The sequence below is a fragment of the Perca fluviatilis genome, chromosome 3 (assembly GCF_010015445.1).
Source record: "Perca fluviatilis chromosome 3, GENO_Pfluv_1.0, whole genome shotgun sequence".
In the NCBI taxonomy this organism is placed as follows: Eukaryota; Metazoa; Chordata; class Actinopteri; order Perciformes; family Percidae; genus Perca; species Perca fluviatilis.
In genome coordinates this window covers 33,216,244-33,232,555 of record NC_053114.1, presented here as the reverse complement: position 1 = coordinate 33,232,555, position 16,312 = coordinate 33,216,244, and the positions used below count along the sequence as shown (strand labels likewise).

Genomic DNA, 16,312 nt, shown 5'->3' with positions numbered 1-16,312 from the left:
GCTGAAACACATTGCATCAGGGAAAAACAAAACATAATTCAGAATAACACACAGTGAACACAGTCTCAGAACATGTTTTGAAATGAAATTGAATGACTTAAACACTGAGGGAAAAAACAATTAAGTATTAGTCATATAAATGCCAACATAAAACCTGACATTTTAACGATGGCTCAAACAAGTGTAACATATGTTTCACTAATAATACACAGGCTGAGTCAACAAACAAAAATGGCAGGTGGGTTTCAGGTGTGTGGTCACTAATTATGTTATCACTTACTCAGTCAAACATACTTCCTATAGGAAATTAGATGTGGTCCATGATATAAGAAAGCAGTTAATAATTAGTGGTGGTGAAAGCTTCTCACTGTGTTCATTTGTTGTGGTTACAATTTTGACAGTCCAGCTGTTGATAAAGGTTGTAGTGGAAAGTAAACTCACCTACACTCACTTTATGCATGGTTTTATTTGCAGAATATAGTTTACCCAACTTTAAAGGCGTCCATTAATATGTCATAAATTATTCATTCAGAGTGATTGTTTTTATTGGTGGTTGTTTGGTTTATGATACCGACTGAGTCATAATAATTATATCACTAAGCCTTACTTCATTTGATTCACAGTGAGAAAGAAAGACTATTGTATTATGAATGTTTTCGCCCAAGCTTGACATATTTATTTTTTAATCTGCACTCAAAAATGGCTCAAGTAGCCTAATCTGAAAGCAGAAAACATTAGAGGCATTCATGGGCGTATAAACATTCTGAATTACTCTTACACTTAGGATACTGTAGGCTACGCACCTAGACTGATCCATAACATTAACATATTTATATGTTTTTAATTCACCTTTTAACCTGATTTTGGCATTGTATATGAATGAGTTCGAGTTTATTAGCAGTCATGCTCACAGTTAACAACTGAATAGAAGCCGAATTTACATTAATACAAATAGGCTATATATGATTAGGCCTACATCCTCAAAATATAAAACTATTGGCCTACATTTAGCTATGCACCCATACATTTATACCTAATTTATTTATGATTTATAATCATACAAGTTTAACAGATCGGCTACATACAATCATGCATAGGCTACATATAAAAATAAAAAAAACTCATAAATAAAACACAAACCCAAAGACGTGAGCTATCCATCTTTTGTTCGGTTCAGTTCGATCTGTAGGCTACACTCTGACTGCTGTAGGCAGGGTTGCTGTTTGTTCTGCACTGGACGTAAACATATTGTACATATTTTGGATTTGCACATTATTGTTTTCTTAGACGTTTACAGTTGCACTCTTCTCACTTCGTATTGCAACTGCTGTACAGCAATTTGCCTCGGGATATAACGTTAGCCTAGATTTATCTACACATCCAACTCATCTATCCCATTAATGTCCTTATTACACGTAGCAACGCCTCTTGGCTGCCCTTAAACTAATGTAAAACCCTACTGAACAAACACAGAGTCGCAGCAACGTACGTTTTACTTTAGTTTTGTCGTTTTGAAAACCACTTCTGCTCTCTCTCGTATCCTGAACTGACACCTCAACACAGCGCTCACACGCGGGCGGGACTTCCGGTTGCGCGCACCCGGAAGATTCGGATGCAAGTTACAGTGCTTGACTGTACATCCATATGTCCGCTACTTTAAACGTTTTAATGTGATTTAGGTGCTTTTTCTACTCAGTAGTATTTGCAACAATGTTATCTTTAGACTTTCTGGACGATGTTCGTCGCATGAATAAGCGGCAGGTATGTACCCGAACATTAGTTTACTCTGATGTTACGACCACCTCTTTGTACGGTGAGAGACGAGCTAACGTTAACTAGCCGTCGACCGCTTTTCTTTTAAACGCAGTAGCATTTCTGTCACTTGTTAGCCACCTAGAAAGTGAACAGTTTTTTGCACACGTATCTATTAAAATGTCCCATTCATACTGCATCATAAAATACACATGGGAGACTTGTTTAAACAATAATCCTGACTTCAGTGAAGCTAGCTATTTCCTCTCGTTTGACCACAATTGCCATGGCACTGTTAGCTAAAAGTGTAACGTCAGACCAGTGAATCACCACTGAATTCCATGTCATATCAAACATATGGTGAACATATTCAAGCTTTACACTACTAAGTTGGTCTTGGGTTAGTTTATACCTGAAATGGCGTTATTTATAGTTAACGTATACAAGTACACGTATGTTTTGAGTGGTTGTTGAAATTTTAATATTCCTTTTTTTGTTTTTGTTTACAGTTGTATTACCAGGTGCTAAACTTTGGTATGATTGTTTCCTCTGCGCTGATGATCTGGAAGGGACTGATGGTTGTCACTGGCAGTGAGAGTCCAATTGTTGTTGTTCTCAGGTAAATTAGTCACATGTGTTGGGATTTAAATTTCTGTGTTGCCTTAATTTGGCATTTCTAGCCTCTGCTGATGAGAGTTGGTGTTGTGAGAATTTAACTAACTTCCCCTGAGTATTAAAGAATCCCAGGGTGGTGGGTTTTGCATGGGAATAAACATAAACCTGTGCACAGAATAATCAACAAGTAGATAGATAGATGGACATTATTAATCCTGAATTGGGAAATTCCTCTGTTACAGCAGCAAGTTACAAGGACATACACACATACTCACTCACACAAAAACAGAAAATACAAGAAATATACTAGAAATATTAAAGACGATAAAATAAGATAGCAAAGATCAAAAATGCCAGAACTACAGAAACAAAACGGTATCAAAAGACTGCTAATTATTTATTATAGGGAAGCCACATTTGTGCCTCATCAGTCAGTGTGATTTTTATTTTATTTTTTTCATTATTGATTGGGATATGGAGGGTAGCCTACATTGATAAGTATATAGGATAGTCATAAACTTCTGCTTCTTGCTTCTGCCTGTGCCTCACTCTTAATTACTTTGTTTATACTGTTGAAACCATTTTGTATACTAGATGTACTGTATATGCTTATTGTGTTGTGTGTGTGTGTGTGTGTGATGACTGGATACAAATGTTACTAATATTACATTTTCCCTCAGACAGCTGTAAGGTATTTTTGTGAGACACTAAAGCCCCTTTCACACATGCACTGCAAACCTGACATTATCTAGAAATCACCCTACGGAGCTCTACGTGAGAATGCAAATGTCCGAATCAGTTGGATCAGACATCAGGAGCTCTTACCCCGCCAGCTCCCTAGTACAAAATCCGTGTAATCTCCGTTTGTGCCAAAAATGTGAAAATTCACAGCAAGCATGTGGGCGTGTTGGTGACGTTTCATGCTGCTCTCGCAAAAACGGAAGAAAACAAACATCTGAGGGTGAAATAGGAGGGTGGTTTACATGAAGATGGCAAGGAAAATGTCTAACTGGAGAGACAATGAACTTCTGTCCTTAACGACTGTTGCCGAAATCGTCAGACAGATTCAGGGATCGGCAGAGACTCTGTTGATTATGACTAAATTATGAACGGCTACCTGGCGCAGTGTAATCCGTGCCATGTCCTGTCTGTTGCACACTACCCAGCGCCACCCCTCGTCTAAAGCACACAGAATATTTCCAGTAAAGTCATTTTACATGGACAATCTCCTGTGGTGTGCTACGTGTGTGAAAGGGAAACTCCTATGTCGGGACCTAATTCCTTGGACATAGTCCGGAGTTCTTTTGTGAAAAAACAGCTTAAGAGATTGAGGGCTTTGGTATAGACTTTGCTTAGTCACAGAATGACATGTTTTTTTTCTCATTCTTACTAGTTTAGTGAAAAGCTGGCAGTTTTAAATTTTACTTCTATCACATCTCTTTCTATGAACTGCATATTTATGATTTAAGCGGTCATGGGGGTGAGCATCACCCACATCCTCAGACTGAATTAGACTAAGTTAAAGTCGGCAACGATCTTGAAGAATTGCGTCTCTGTTGTACAAGAAAATAACTAGATTTTGTTTAATTTCTCCAGAAAAATCTGAAGATCCCCCAAACATCACCTTTTGGAGTTTTACATAGCAAGACATTTTAGTCCATACACTGTAAGAAAACTGGGACTTCATTACCAAGAACACAGAATACCTAACCTGACTCCGCCAGATGTTGGTGATAGACGAGCCAAATCAACCAATCAGTATGCAAATACAACCACTAGCCAGGCTACCCCTGCTGCTGCTGCTGCTGCAGGCAAAGCATAGCTCGTTAGCTCATCAATCAAGCAACATGTCTGTAAAGGATATTTGCCGTTTGTGTAACTTGAATTTACGAATAAAAGGCACCATTTCAGTTTCCGGGTCCATATTCCAAAAGAAGGATCCAAGAGAAAAAAAGCATTAGTGAGCGGCTAACAGAATTAGGGCTACCTCTGTCTGAAAATACTGGTTAGCTGATTGGCTAAACCATCTGTCTATCACCACTTATGTTGGTGATAGACGCTTCTCGTTGCATCACACCTAAACCTGCCTCAAAACCAACGCTGATTGGTCGGTCATTTGGCGAACAGCTCCAAATTTTCTCTATCTCAAGATGCCAGACTGATCTGCGAGTGGAAAACTTGAGCTCGCGAGATCAGGACGGTCTCACGAGGCTACGGAATACCATAATGACCACCTTATCAACTGAAAATGAATTAAATCCAAATCTTTGAAAACAGAACTAATATTAAAAACAATTCATATTTTCCCCAACAATATGCTTAATACAGCAATATTAATGAACAAGTGCATGGAAATAGGATCCTTCTGCAACACATTTACAGAATCGCTTTCTGATTCTGAGAAAGTGTCTGTACATAATTTACTTAATAAAAATTGCTTTGTTAACTATGACAATTAGTCCTCTCATGCATGCCTGTTGCTGGTCTACAGTAATCGGTTGTGAACAGTAACGGTGTATGCAAGCATCAACTGTTGACCTGTTGATCATACTGTGAGTAAAGTGATAGACTGCTGTTTAAAGAATGTTATGGCTCGTAACTCCCTGTAATTCATGTTTATTCTGCCAGATGTTCTTTCAGTGAAGTCATTTTTTGACTGAAATATGTTTTTTGTCATGTATTACTTTTTAGTTTTAAGTATTGCAAGCAATGCAGTCCAAATTTGACCACTGATAGGTAGGTATGTCCATGGATGTCCTGATGCCGATGGCTTTGTGGTCCTAATCGCGAGTCATGTAATGTTGAGCAGTCATGTTGAAAGTCATTGTTAATACCTCCTTGTGGCTTTTTTGGGGTTTGTTTGTTGTTTTCCAATTTAAAACAGTTCCACACCGCATAACATTTAGTTGCTTTTCAACTCTTAAAAGACATGACTCGCTGCCACAAGTTGTGGAGGACGGCTGTTAAACAGAGATTGCCATTGGGCCATTGCCATTTATTAAGAGTGAAAATGTTCTGTTTAAATGATCCAAATGGTATTAACTAACTTTGTTAATGTGTATCTACCATTCATTTCAGTGGGAGTATGGAGCCAGCTTTCCACAGAGGAGACCTGCTTTTTCTGACCAACCGCGTAGAGGATCCCATCCGAGTCGGAGAGATTGTTGTCTTCAGGATAGAAGGCAGAGAGATCCCAATAGTACACAGAGTACTAAAGATCCATGAAAAGTATAAATACACATATTTTATTTGTGTTGTCCATGATTAAGTTGTACTCTCAGTATCACTGAGTCTGATGCAAGTGTATCAAACCTGAGAATCAAATTTATATAAAGTGTAAAATCACCATTAGACATGGTCTCAGTGCACTTTACAATTAAATGAACACAGAACTAACCGACAGCAACAAAACAATTGAACAGCGTTAAAGCAGTAATAATAAACAAATAAGTGAACGTTTTGTTTGTGAAGGACGCAGAAAGGATGGTGTGGTATGGTTGGCTATAGTATAAAGAGTAGAGGTGGGTTTTCAATCTAGATTTAGTGAACTTCTTTAACATATAGTGGGAGTGTGCCATTGATAGTATTGAACTGTATTGGAAAGCAATCTAAAAGTGCTCACAAAGGCCTCTGTGATGTTTCACACTCATCGCGTATACTCATCCAGACACGGATGTACTGAAAAATCACGTTGATACTTTTTCCACAGGGAAAATGGAGACATTAAGTTCTTGACCAAAGGGGACAACAATGCAGTGGATGACAGAGGACTGTACAAGCAGGGCCAACACTGGCTGGAGAAAAAAGATGTGGTGGGACGAGCTAGGGGGTAAGTACATTGTTTGGGAAAAAAAAACATAATAATACAGATATCTTAATAACATAATATGCAGTAAATTACAACTTGACCCACTTTTACTTAACTACGGTGCCGTAAAGTCTATACTCAAACAGATCTTCATGATCTGTGTAATAACAGTACAATGGAACGTTTGCCTTTAACAGAGCGACACAAATAACCTAATATACCGTCATTACTGAGATTAAATTACATTCTCGGTTATATTTGCATTACGCATTCAATAAACAGAAACATAACTCTGGCAGCGCACGTGAACAGATGTGCAATATTAGCTCACACATAAAATAGCACCCTCGTGAATTAGCCTACTGTTGCTAACGTACGTTCATAAATCCTACATAACATTGTCCCGTGCCCACAGGACATCGGACTTACTTATTGATGCACAGCAGTGTCCACAAACTTAAGGCCGTTTTATGCTTCTGCGTCGAATCAACGGCGTACCCCCTGCAGACCCCTCTGCGTCTACGCCGGACCCTACGCCGTAGCCTGACATGCACCTCTCAAAAAATGTAACTACACGTCGCAGCGACGCGATCGCCGCTTCGCCGCTTGGTAGCTTTTCCCCGACTCATTTCCTGGTTCTCATTCTCCGTAACCAACGTGAAATCAAGGAGAGGGTTAACTTTTCCCGCTAAAGATTTCCCACCATGGTCAGAAAGCACAGGGAAGACACTTTGTTTCTCTCACTATGACTCTAGAGTCGGTACTCGCTCCAAAGCTAATTGCTGTCACTCTCTCACTTCTCCCTCACTCTATCACCCACTCCCCCCACACACACACGCCCGTTCGACGCACACACCAGCGCACAAGTATAAACACCAGGCCACTTACGTAGGCTACGGCGAAAGCTCTGCATGGAGAGCAGAACCATTAAACAGGCTTTAGTCCAATGAGGGGAGAAAGGAAAGTGTGATAGCATTTAACGCCTTTTCTCTCTCGAGGACGCTCTGTCCAAGCCGAGGCGCAGAGCATGACCTTACCGCATGCTGATACGTTAGTAGTCCAGGTAGAGCGAGCTACTACTGACAGGGAGAGAGAGTGTATCACTACAGCCAATCCAGTCTGCTCAAAGCGATGGTCTTTTTCACAAATAGGTTGCACGTAAGGGGGAAAAAAAAGTCAGCCACTATCGACGATGCACAACCCTAGTGTGCAGTGCCAAGTTTGACGACGTTTAGATAAGAAATGAGAAATCTATGATTGAAAGAACCATAAATAGCTTCTTGCCACTCTAATTACCCTCCCCCCTCCTAAAGTAGTAGCTACCTACTTCAGCCAACCTCCCCCTGAATCTTCGCCCATTACTCTAATTGCCCTTCCCCCTCCGAAAGTAGTAGCTACCTACTCCAGCACTAATTACTAAAAACACACACAAAAACAGAGTTTGCATGGGCACTGCACTAGTAGGTCTTAAATTCATTCATAATGGTCTTAAAAAGGCCTTAAATTTGACTTGGTGAAACCTGCAGAAACCCTGCAGATATGTTTCAGGAGAATTGCAACCAATGACTAGTCTAGCAGAGAGTATGTATGAAACCCAATTCTTTATTGGTGAGATAAAACTTGTGTTGCCAAGGACCCAATGCAAGCAACACTTGTACAATCTAATGGAATTGCGTATGATAGTCCTGTTTGTCTTTGGTTGGTGACTAACTCAGAAGAAGGTCATATGCAAAAAGCAGCAATTTCCCATCTGTTCTGTTTAAAATTTGAGGATTAGGGTTGTTCTATTATCTTTGCTAGTTAATTGATATTGAACAAGGTAGGACTTAGGCAATTCTTTCTCTTCATCAGTGCTTTTCCAGAAGTGTGTGTATCTATCTATCTATCTATCTATCTATCTATCTATCTATCTATCTATCTATCTATCTATCTATCTATCTATCTATCTATCTATCTATCTATCTATCTATCTATCAGCCACTGAGAGGGCTAACATAGGGAGGTCTTTCTGAAGTGCTATGTCCAATCACAGAGCATGACTGAATAACTGCATTCTGGTTGTTTATTGTACGGACAAAAAAAACCTTTACCTTTACAAGATGCGCTCTGCATGATGCGATATTTTTGGATATCGCATCATGCCCACAAGACTGATAACACGCAGGTGCGCAGGAAACATGAATTGCACCTCCGCACACAGTAACCATCAGCGACAGAGTGATAGGCGACATAACATACATCCCTTGCAACACTTAGGTGTATGTTTGATAGGGGTGGGGGAAAAAATCGATACAGCATAGTATAGCGATATTTTTCGTGGCAATACTGTATCGATACACAGACGCCAAGTATCGATCTTTTATGATATATGTGTTGGTCAGTCTGTCTGCTTGACAATCCCCATTTTGCAGCAATACAATTGAAGTGAGATGAACAAACAGAGAAATGTATCTTTTTAGATAAAAAAAATGTTGACAAAATTTTCCTTTGGGGACATCATTTGAAACTGGGAAAAATTTGAAGTTGGAAAAAAGGTAATAAATTGCAATATATTGCAGAATATTGCAATATGTTTAAAATCGCAATAATATTGTATCGTGACATAAGTATCGTGATGATATCATATCGTGAGGCCTCTGGTGATTCCCACCCCTAATGTTTGAGCATATGTTCATCCCAGAACAGGGCTGTCACTATCATGAAACTTAAGTTGACCAATAATTGTCATACGAATAATTGCGATTAACAATTATCTTTTCCGTTGTTGTTTTTTGCCATACAGCTGTGCTGTTTTGTTTGGCTTTGCAATTAGATCTGAATCCATGTTGTTTATTTCAGTGGCTGCTCTTAAAAATGATGCGGTCAATGGCAAAGCAGTGTGAATTAATCTTCAAATAGTTTGCTGAAACAATGTTTCACCTCTTGCTCTGCTGCACATAGATTTATTTTAAATAGCTTGTTCTCTGTTGCGTAGGCCGAAAGACAGTTAGTGAATGTAGAAGGAGGCCTGATTTTATTTTCAAAAATGAATATGCAACAGGGATTAACCGTTCCTGCTTCAGCTTCCAGACCGTGGACGAGAGTCGCAGGGGAGACTTTGGCCCCATTTATTTCTGCCCTTTTCATTCAGTGACTTAAGTTGTAGACCATTTGTGTACTGTAGGAAATGTTATCAGTTACAAGCAGACATATATTATGCATCAATTACATTTCTTGACCGTAAACATTTTTATCACCCCCAGGTTCGTGCCATACATTGGAATTGTCACCATTCTCATGAATGACTACCCCAAGTTCAAAGTAAGTTGGTAGACCCCATCACACCAGTCCCAGTAACACGATTTTTTTACAGCTTAAAAATGTTGCATGACCATCTAATTTGTTACATTTGTTGGTGTTTTCATTCTGCAGTACGCTGTTCTCTTCTTGCTGGGTCTCTTTGTGCTGGTCCATCGGGAGTGAGTTACCCAAACTTCAGGACTCAAGAAGGTTAAACTACGTCCAGGAAACCTCAGTCATGCCTTTCAAAACAGAATTAAGTTAGACTTTGTCAAACCCAACTGGCTTTTTTGTACCATTTGTTTGAACATTTTGTAGAAATGTGGATAGGGTGTTTTACATTTGAAAAATCCAAGCTTTAAAAATATTTTTGTGTGGGAACTAGGCTAGATTTACTTTGAAACTCGATCTTTATTTGTATTTCTCAGAATGTGAAACACCATTCATCAAGATAAAATTAAATCTTGTTTCTTTCTTGTTGAATCATTGTCTTTGAAAAAGATATGTGAAGTATTTTATGACAACTGAACATGAATGATATTAAATATGAAATCTGGTAACCATTCACTATGGATTATTTTAACTCTGTCTCATTTTGTTTTGGCCCGTGCTTTACATAAACAGCTACTACAGAGGATGTCGACCCTGCAGTGGTGGAATTAAAAACATTTTTCTTGGGTGATGGAGCAATCGTGATCAGGAAATGTCGAAAAGACATATCGCAAGTTGACTGTTTATTGTCTCTACGTCTGCTTTTACTACTACAGAATCCAATAAATTCACATAAAAAAAGTTATGTCTTCTTGTTTTAGAGAGTAAAAAGCAATATCTCTTCTGGAAATCCTTTAGAAATACAGTTTTCTAGGACAATTGTTACTAATCCTATATCATTTTGATAAATGTATTCTTTTATAGAAATTCAGTAAAAAAAAATAAAAGGTTCCTTAAAATAAGATGAAGAGGATATATATCATAGTTTTTTCATTCATAAATCCAAATATTCTACAAAACCAGTAACAACCCCTGTCAAATTCAGGTGAATTTGCAGACCTATGCGAATGAATGAACACATATGGAAATATGTACTTAACAAAAAAGTGTGAAATAACTGGAAACATGTCTTATATTTTAGATTCCTCAAAGTAGCCACCCTTTGCTTTTTTTGATAACTCTGCAAACCCTTGGTGTTCTCTCAATGAGCTTCATGAGGTAGTCACCTGAAATGGTTTTCACTTCACAGGTGTACCTTGTCAGGGTTAATTAGTGGAATTTTTCCCCTTATTAATAAAAAAGCAAAGGGTGGCTACTTTGAAGAATCTAAAATATATGACATGTTTTCAGTTATTTCACACTTTTTTGTTAAGTACATAATTCCATATGTGTTCATTCATAGTTTTGATGCCTTCAGTGAGAATCTACAATGTAAATAGTCATGAAAATAAAGAGGAAACGCATTGAATGAGAAGGTGTGTCCAAACTTTTGGCCTGTACTGTAGATGCTGCCTCTTTTTAAGTGGGCTGAGCTTTTCATTAGTGCAGACATGCTTTGAGTGTTTCTATTCTCTTTGTTTAAATACTGAGAGCAAACGTAAAGTGTACCTGCAGTCAAGGTCAATTCGACTGAGGCTTTCCAACAAAGTCATGTAATCTCATGGATCAACATATAATCATAATATGGATCCACTTAAAACTATTGGGGTATTTGAACTTGGACTGAGATTGCATTTGGATGCCATCTTCACTTGACATCAAAGACCTTGATTGCATTGCCTGTTAGGTGGGACTTTTTTATCACTGCTATCTTCAGTCACAAAAACATGCTTCAGTGGTCACAATTAGATGAATATGTGTAGTTACACTGTCAACTTTCCATTTGTGGTGTGGCCCTGAGTAAACAAAGCAACACCAAGTAGCCCTAGAAATAAAGTGTGCCCCTTGACCTATGAATCAATTGTTTTAAGCCTGAGATTTGATGTATGTGTATATATATATATATATATATATATATATATATATATATATATATATATATATATATATATATATATATATACATCTTTTAAGGAAATGCAGTCATAAAACCCCGGCTATCTCGGTTCATCCAATCTGAACTTGGTGAGAGTGATGCCGTGATGGCCAGACAGTAATTAGACTGACATTCAGCTATGCAGAATGTCTAAAATCACAAGTGTGTGTGTATGTGTGTGTGAGAGAGAGAGAGAGAATGCCAAAGGTTATGAAAAGAGCAAGACGCAAACTGCAGCCCTTCCACTAAACTTGCAACTTTAGCACCCTGAAGTGACAACGAGCCCGTCTGTCTTATCAGCTCTAAATTAGCAGTGAGAACCAGCAGGTTCTCCTGTCCTCAGAGGACTGATGGTGATCACAGCATCATGCTGCAACTGGCCAAATGTCACGTTGCTCATTGTTAAGGACCTGGCCCTGAGACCTGGAGGGGGTTCAAGGGACCTGTGCAGGAAATTACTATGTGTTGCTCAAGAAGGAAGCATGAGCTGTCATCACCTCTGCCATTTTGTGGATCTGGCCACAACCAAACAATAAACAGTGCCCAACCTCCAAGAAATGATTTTAGTATGTATGAAGCTCGTATTAATGGTTGTGATATACTGTATGTTGTGGCATAGAATATTTGATAGGTTTAATATGAATTGTAAGAACATGATGCATTTATTTGAGGGGATTTCCTAAATCTAAATATAGCCTACTGTTTGTGCAGCCATCCCCAGCCCCCCCAAAAAAACGTCCAGCCTTCAGGAGAATGTAAAAATCAAACCTTAATGAATCAATTAGTCTACACATAGAACATTTGCCCACTGGTATGTTGCTGCTCGTGTAATTGATGATAATTGATCGCTGTTTCTCAACAAACATTCGCATCTGCGGTGAGTTAAAGATAAGTCGGGTGGTGCGTAAAATACGCACAGCCAGAGGCGCGGCCCAACGAAACCCTGACAATAACTCCCCTGAGTACATTTCGATTTATGATGATGGCTGTACACGCAACATAAACAGAGCCCGCCCCGCACAGGAGAGCCTATAAAAGCAGGATGCGTCTGAGCAATCCACGACCAACAGGAGACACTTGGACATTTGCACCCTGGAGGACAGTTCGCCGATTTCGATTTATGATGATGGCTGTACACGCAACATAAACAGAGCCCGCCCCGCACAGGAGAGCCTATAAAAGCAGGATGCGTCTGAGCAATCCACGACCAACAGGAGACACTTGGACATTTGCACCCTGGAGGACAGTTCGCCGCTCCGCGTTGAGATGAAAGGGTTTACGCTGAATAATGTTTGCCAGTGTGGCTTATTTGCTTATCTTGTCTTATTTTCTTTCATGTCTTTTACCGCCGCAGTCAGTTTCGACCTGACTGAGCTTAGGAATAAAGTTGCAAAAATTAAAGTGAATCCAAGAGGCAATCTTTGGGCTACAGGTAAGAACCATCTTTTGATTGAACAGCTATGGACAAATCGGTCATGTTTGCATTGGATGAAACCTAAAGAATCTGTCATATATTTCCCTCATAGGCTATATTAAATTTCTTTTTACATGATCACATTTTCTGCCTCTAAGGATGTTGATTTTGTCATGTCCCTAAAAGGTATTTTCTCTCCAGGTCTCACATAACTGAAGTCTACTAACGAGCATTGTCTTTGATTTGGCAGGACATTTCATGGGGAAGAAGAGTGTGATGGATACCCCTCTGCTGCCTTCAGCTGAGGGGCATGGCGCTGATGCACTGGAAGACACTGCGGGGCAGAGCGCTCTCGTGGAGCTTTTCCAAGAGTTCCTGAAGGTGGCGTTACAAGCGCAGGTGGATACACTGGAGAGCCGCACGAAAACTCAGGTGAGCATCACTTAAGTCCAAACGTGTTTTTGTTTTGTTTTTGCGCACAAACATGACTGAAATTCTGACATTTAATCTGATGTTATGGTCTCTCTGTTTCAGGAGGGGGACATGTTGATGAAGATTTTAGAAAGCTACATCCAACGCAGAAAGTGATACAGAGGATGTCTGGCACGCATGGACACGGATGCGGGGTCATCTGGGCTCATGGGTTCAAATAAATACATTAGTCGCAGTCTACAGTCTCCTGCTCATCATGATTGTAATTTACTGTAACTGTCATACTGCTGATGTGCCATTTGCAATACACGTAAAGGTTTTTTTTTCTATTTATTTTGGTGATACTATTTCACATTGTCTTGTAGTTTAAAGTTATTTATATTAAATAAAATGATTATTTGCACTGCTGTGACTGATCTGCGGCATATAAATTATGACATATTGATGGGTCACGTTTTGATTTACTGAAATTCTGTAAGTAGCCTAAGCTATACACAGACTTACTTCATTAGGCCTATGGCTACACAACTGGGCTTCCTCTCTTTGTTTCTGAGTGCAGACAATGGAGAATATAGAAAAGATGTTGAAAATGCCAGTGTCTAAACGCCCCTTGAGTGAAAAAAGTATGATTCATTGAGGCCTCAAAAACTAAAGTAGGGCCTACACATAGCTCAGGTCTTAAAATGAACAGAGAAAAGTTTTTGTAGTTATAGCTTTATGTTGGTCTTGGCTCTACAAAGTTTGCCCGCTTCTGTTTTCCCCACAGGGGTCTGATACATGTGACCTCGCAGCCTTTATTTATAGGCCCAACACTCAAAACTGATTGTTCAGCATGAGTAAGATTTTCTCCCTTTTGTGGTAAAGGCATTTTCCTAAAAATAACACTTATATAAATCCAAATGTAGGCAGCTTATATAAATCACACTTTCTAGTTTTCTGAATATTTGAAATTAAATCAATATTATATTTTATACTTTTCCTGTCCTTGCATAAAGGGATGATCTGTTTTCTCAATCAATAGTGGTGAGGGGATATGACCCATTCTTTGCCTTGGGCTAATCCAGACAGCAGGCTATTTCAACATCTCTCCCACAATACCATGTCTGTTTTACGTCACTTTCAAGGTGAATAATATGCTCTGTATTCAGAGTGGTGGGAGAAAACATGGACTATATAATCCATAGGTGTGAGAGATGAGAGTTGTGTAGTGTAGATTTCTGGTTAACTCCACAATTTTGGCCCAAGTAGTGACTCAGAATAACGAACAAACACAGTTCATTAGGTCCACCTAAAAACTAATGCAGTCTGCTACAACAGTCCAGCAATAAATCCTACCTTCATGAAGGTTCAAATGTTGCAACTGTTTATTTATGGTCAGTTTGGAGGCGACAGCCTGTAGTGCTGTTGAATTGTGTTATACTAAGAGGTCTTTCTAACCCTAAAAAATAATCTTAAAAAAAGAAGAAGAGGTCTTCCTAATAATTTGTCCAAGAAATTATTTTTGTATTCCTTTCACCATAAATACACATTTTAAGGTACCATTATTTGGCCAAACAACAGCCTTGAAATTCTATAACTTTCAGGTGCAGAAAATTGGACACAAGTAGTTTAGTAGGCTAGAAAAGTGGGTACACTTTAATAAAATAAGCCTGCTCAGTAAGTTACAGGAAATCCATTTTCCTTAAAAGCATTCAAACATTCAAGCTTTGATAAGGAGATTTGCAAAATGTTCTTTGCAGTGAAAACACTTTTTATGAGCTGCGATTCAGAACATTGTATTTTCTGGTAATGAGTCAGCCATAGCGTATTATCTTTACTGATATACACAATATGTGTGAGTCTATTTAAATACTGAGATAAATTTCATCTTCTAATGCAAATATTCTTTTATTAGCTAGCTGGAAATGTCAGACAACTGTTGCACAGCCCAGCTCAATGTGTTGATTGATATAATAATTATTAATTTGTGTGTGTGTGTGTGTTTTGTGTGTGTGTGTGTGTGTGTGTGTGTGTGTGTGGTGGGGGGTGGTGGTGAATGAGTAAATTTAATTTAAAATTGCAGATCCAAACATGTTGTAGATGGGTAACACTTTAAGAAGGCGATGTCTCTAGACAATCTGAGTGTGTCACAGATCTCCCTCGATGTATGCTTCCTCAGTCCTTGGGGAATGAGAGATTCAGTTTAGCATCTCTCTGTGCTCTGTGATTACTTTGGAAATAAATGCTTCATTCTTTTATATGCTCAGATTTATCCAGTAATCCCTCTTTCTATCGACCTACACAAATAAACAACTACGTGTCTCTAAATTCACAGGGGAGTTGATGCTTGCCAAAGATAAAAGACCATTTTAAATATTAAATTTCAGGTAAAGAAAACGTTATTCCTGCACAGATATGATTTTATCATTCAGTTCTCTTGTTGGTTGAAGTGAATCATTATACTTTATTCCCTATAAATACATCTGTATCAATGGTTAGCCAAGAAACTTACTGTTTCTCTGTTTGAAAAATATTTTCAAAGGGAAAGTCCATGTAGCTTAAAGACTCAGTAAACTTGGAAATAAGTGTATAGCATAGCAATGCTATGTATAAAAGCTAGTGGGGGAAATATGGCTAAAGAATTCCAATCAGCATTTAACAATCAGAGGACAATAACTAAATACTAGGTTATATTCAGCACGGGGAATCAGTCACATCAAATACTGATGCTCAGTGAAAGCATTATGCAGCCACCAGACATTAAACAGATTATATATTTCCTCATCTTGAAAAGGTTAAATGGGAATTGTATTACTGATATTTTCATTTTCTTTTAACAGAGAGACAAATATTGGCCATTTGGCTTATTTTTTTAATAACTGCAATATCATCCAAATCATGGCCAACACTGCTGCTGTGACCATTTTCAGTAAGTGATCAGTAAATTCTTTTTTTGATCATGTTTAAAAAAAAAAACTGCAACATGATTTACAGCTTGTTTTTATGA

The 16,312-nt window shown here is 38.6% G+C and overlaps 2 protein-coding genes across 2 annotated transcripts; both read left to right on the top strand.

Moving 5' to 3' along the window:
* Positions 1 to 1,572: 1,572 nt before the first annotated feature.
* On the top strand, positions 1,573 to 10,246 carry sec11a (SEC11 homolog A, signal peptidase complex subunit). The gene is made up of 6 exons (XM_039795878.1): positions 1,573 to 1,761; positions 2,262 to 2,371; positions 5,446 to 5,595; positions 6,077 to 6,196; positions 9,418 to 9,475; positions 9,587 to 10,246. The coding sequence occupies exons 1-6, from the start codon at positions 1,711 to 1,713 to the stop codon at positions 9,635 to 9,637; spliced, it is 540 nt and encodes a 179-aa protein (XP_039651812.1). The 5' UTR covers positions 1,573 to 1,710; the 3' UTR covers positions 9,638 to 10,246.
* A 2,453-nt stretch (positions 10,247 to 12,699) lies between these two features.
* nmbb (neuromedin Bb) lies at positions 12,700 to 13,562 on the top strand. The gene is made up of 3 exons (XM_039795499.1): positions 12,700 to 12,912; positions 13,145 to 13,326; positions 13,429 to 13,562. Exons 1-3 carry the CDS (start codon positions 12,747 to 12,749, stop codon positions 13,480 to 13,482), a joined length of 402 nt encoding a protein of 133 aa, XP_039651433.1. The 5' UTR covers positions 12,700 to 12,746; the 3' UTR covers positions 13,483 to 13,562.
* Positions 13,563 to 16,312: the final 2,750 nt, after the last annotated feature.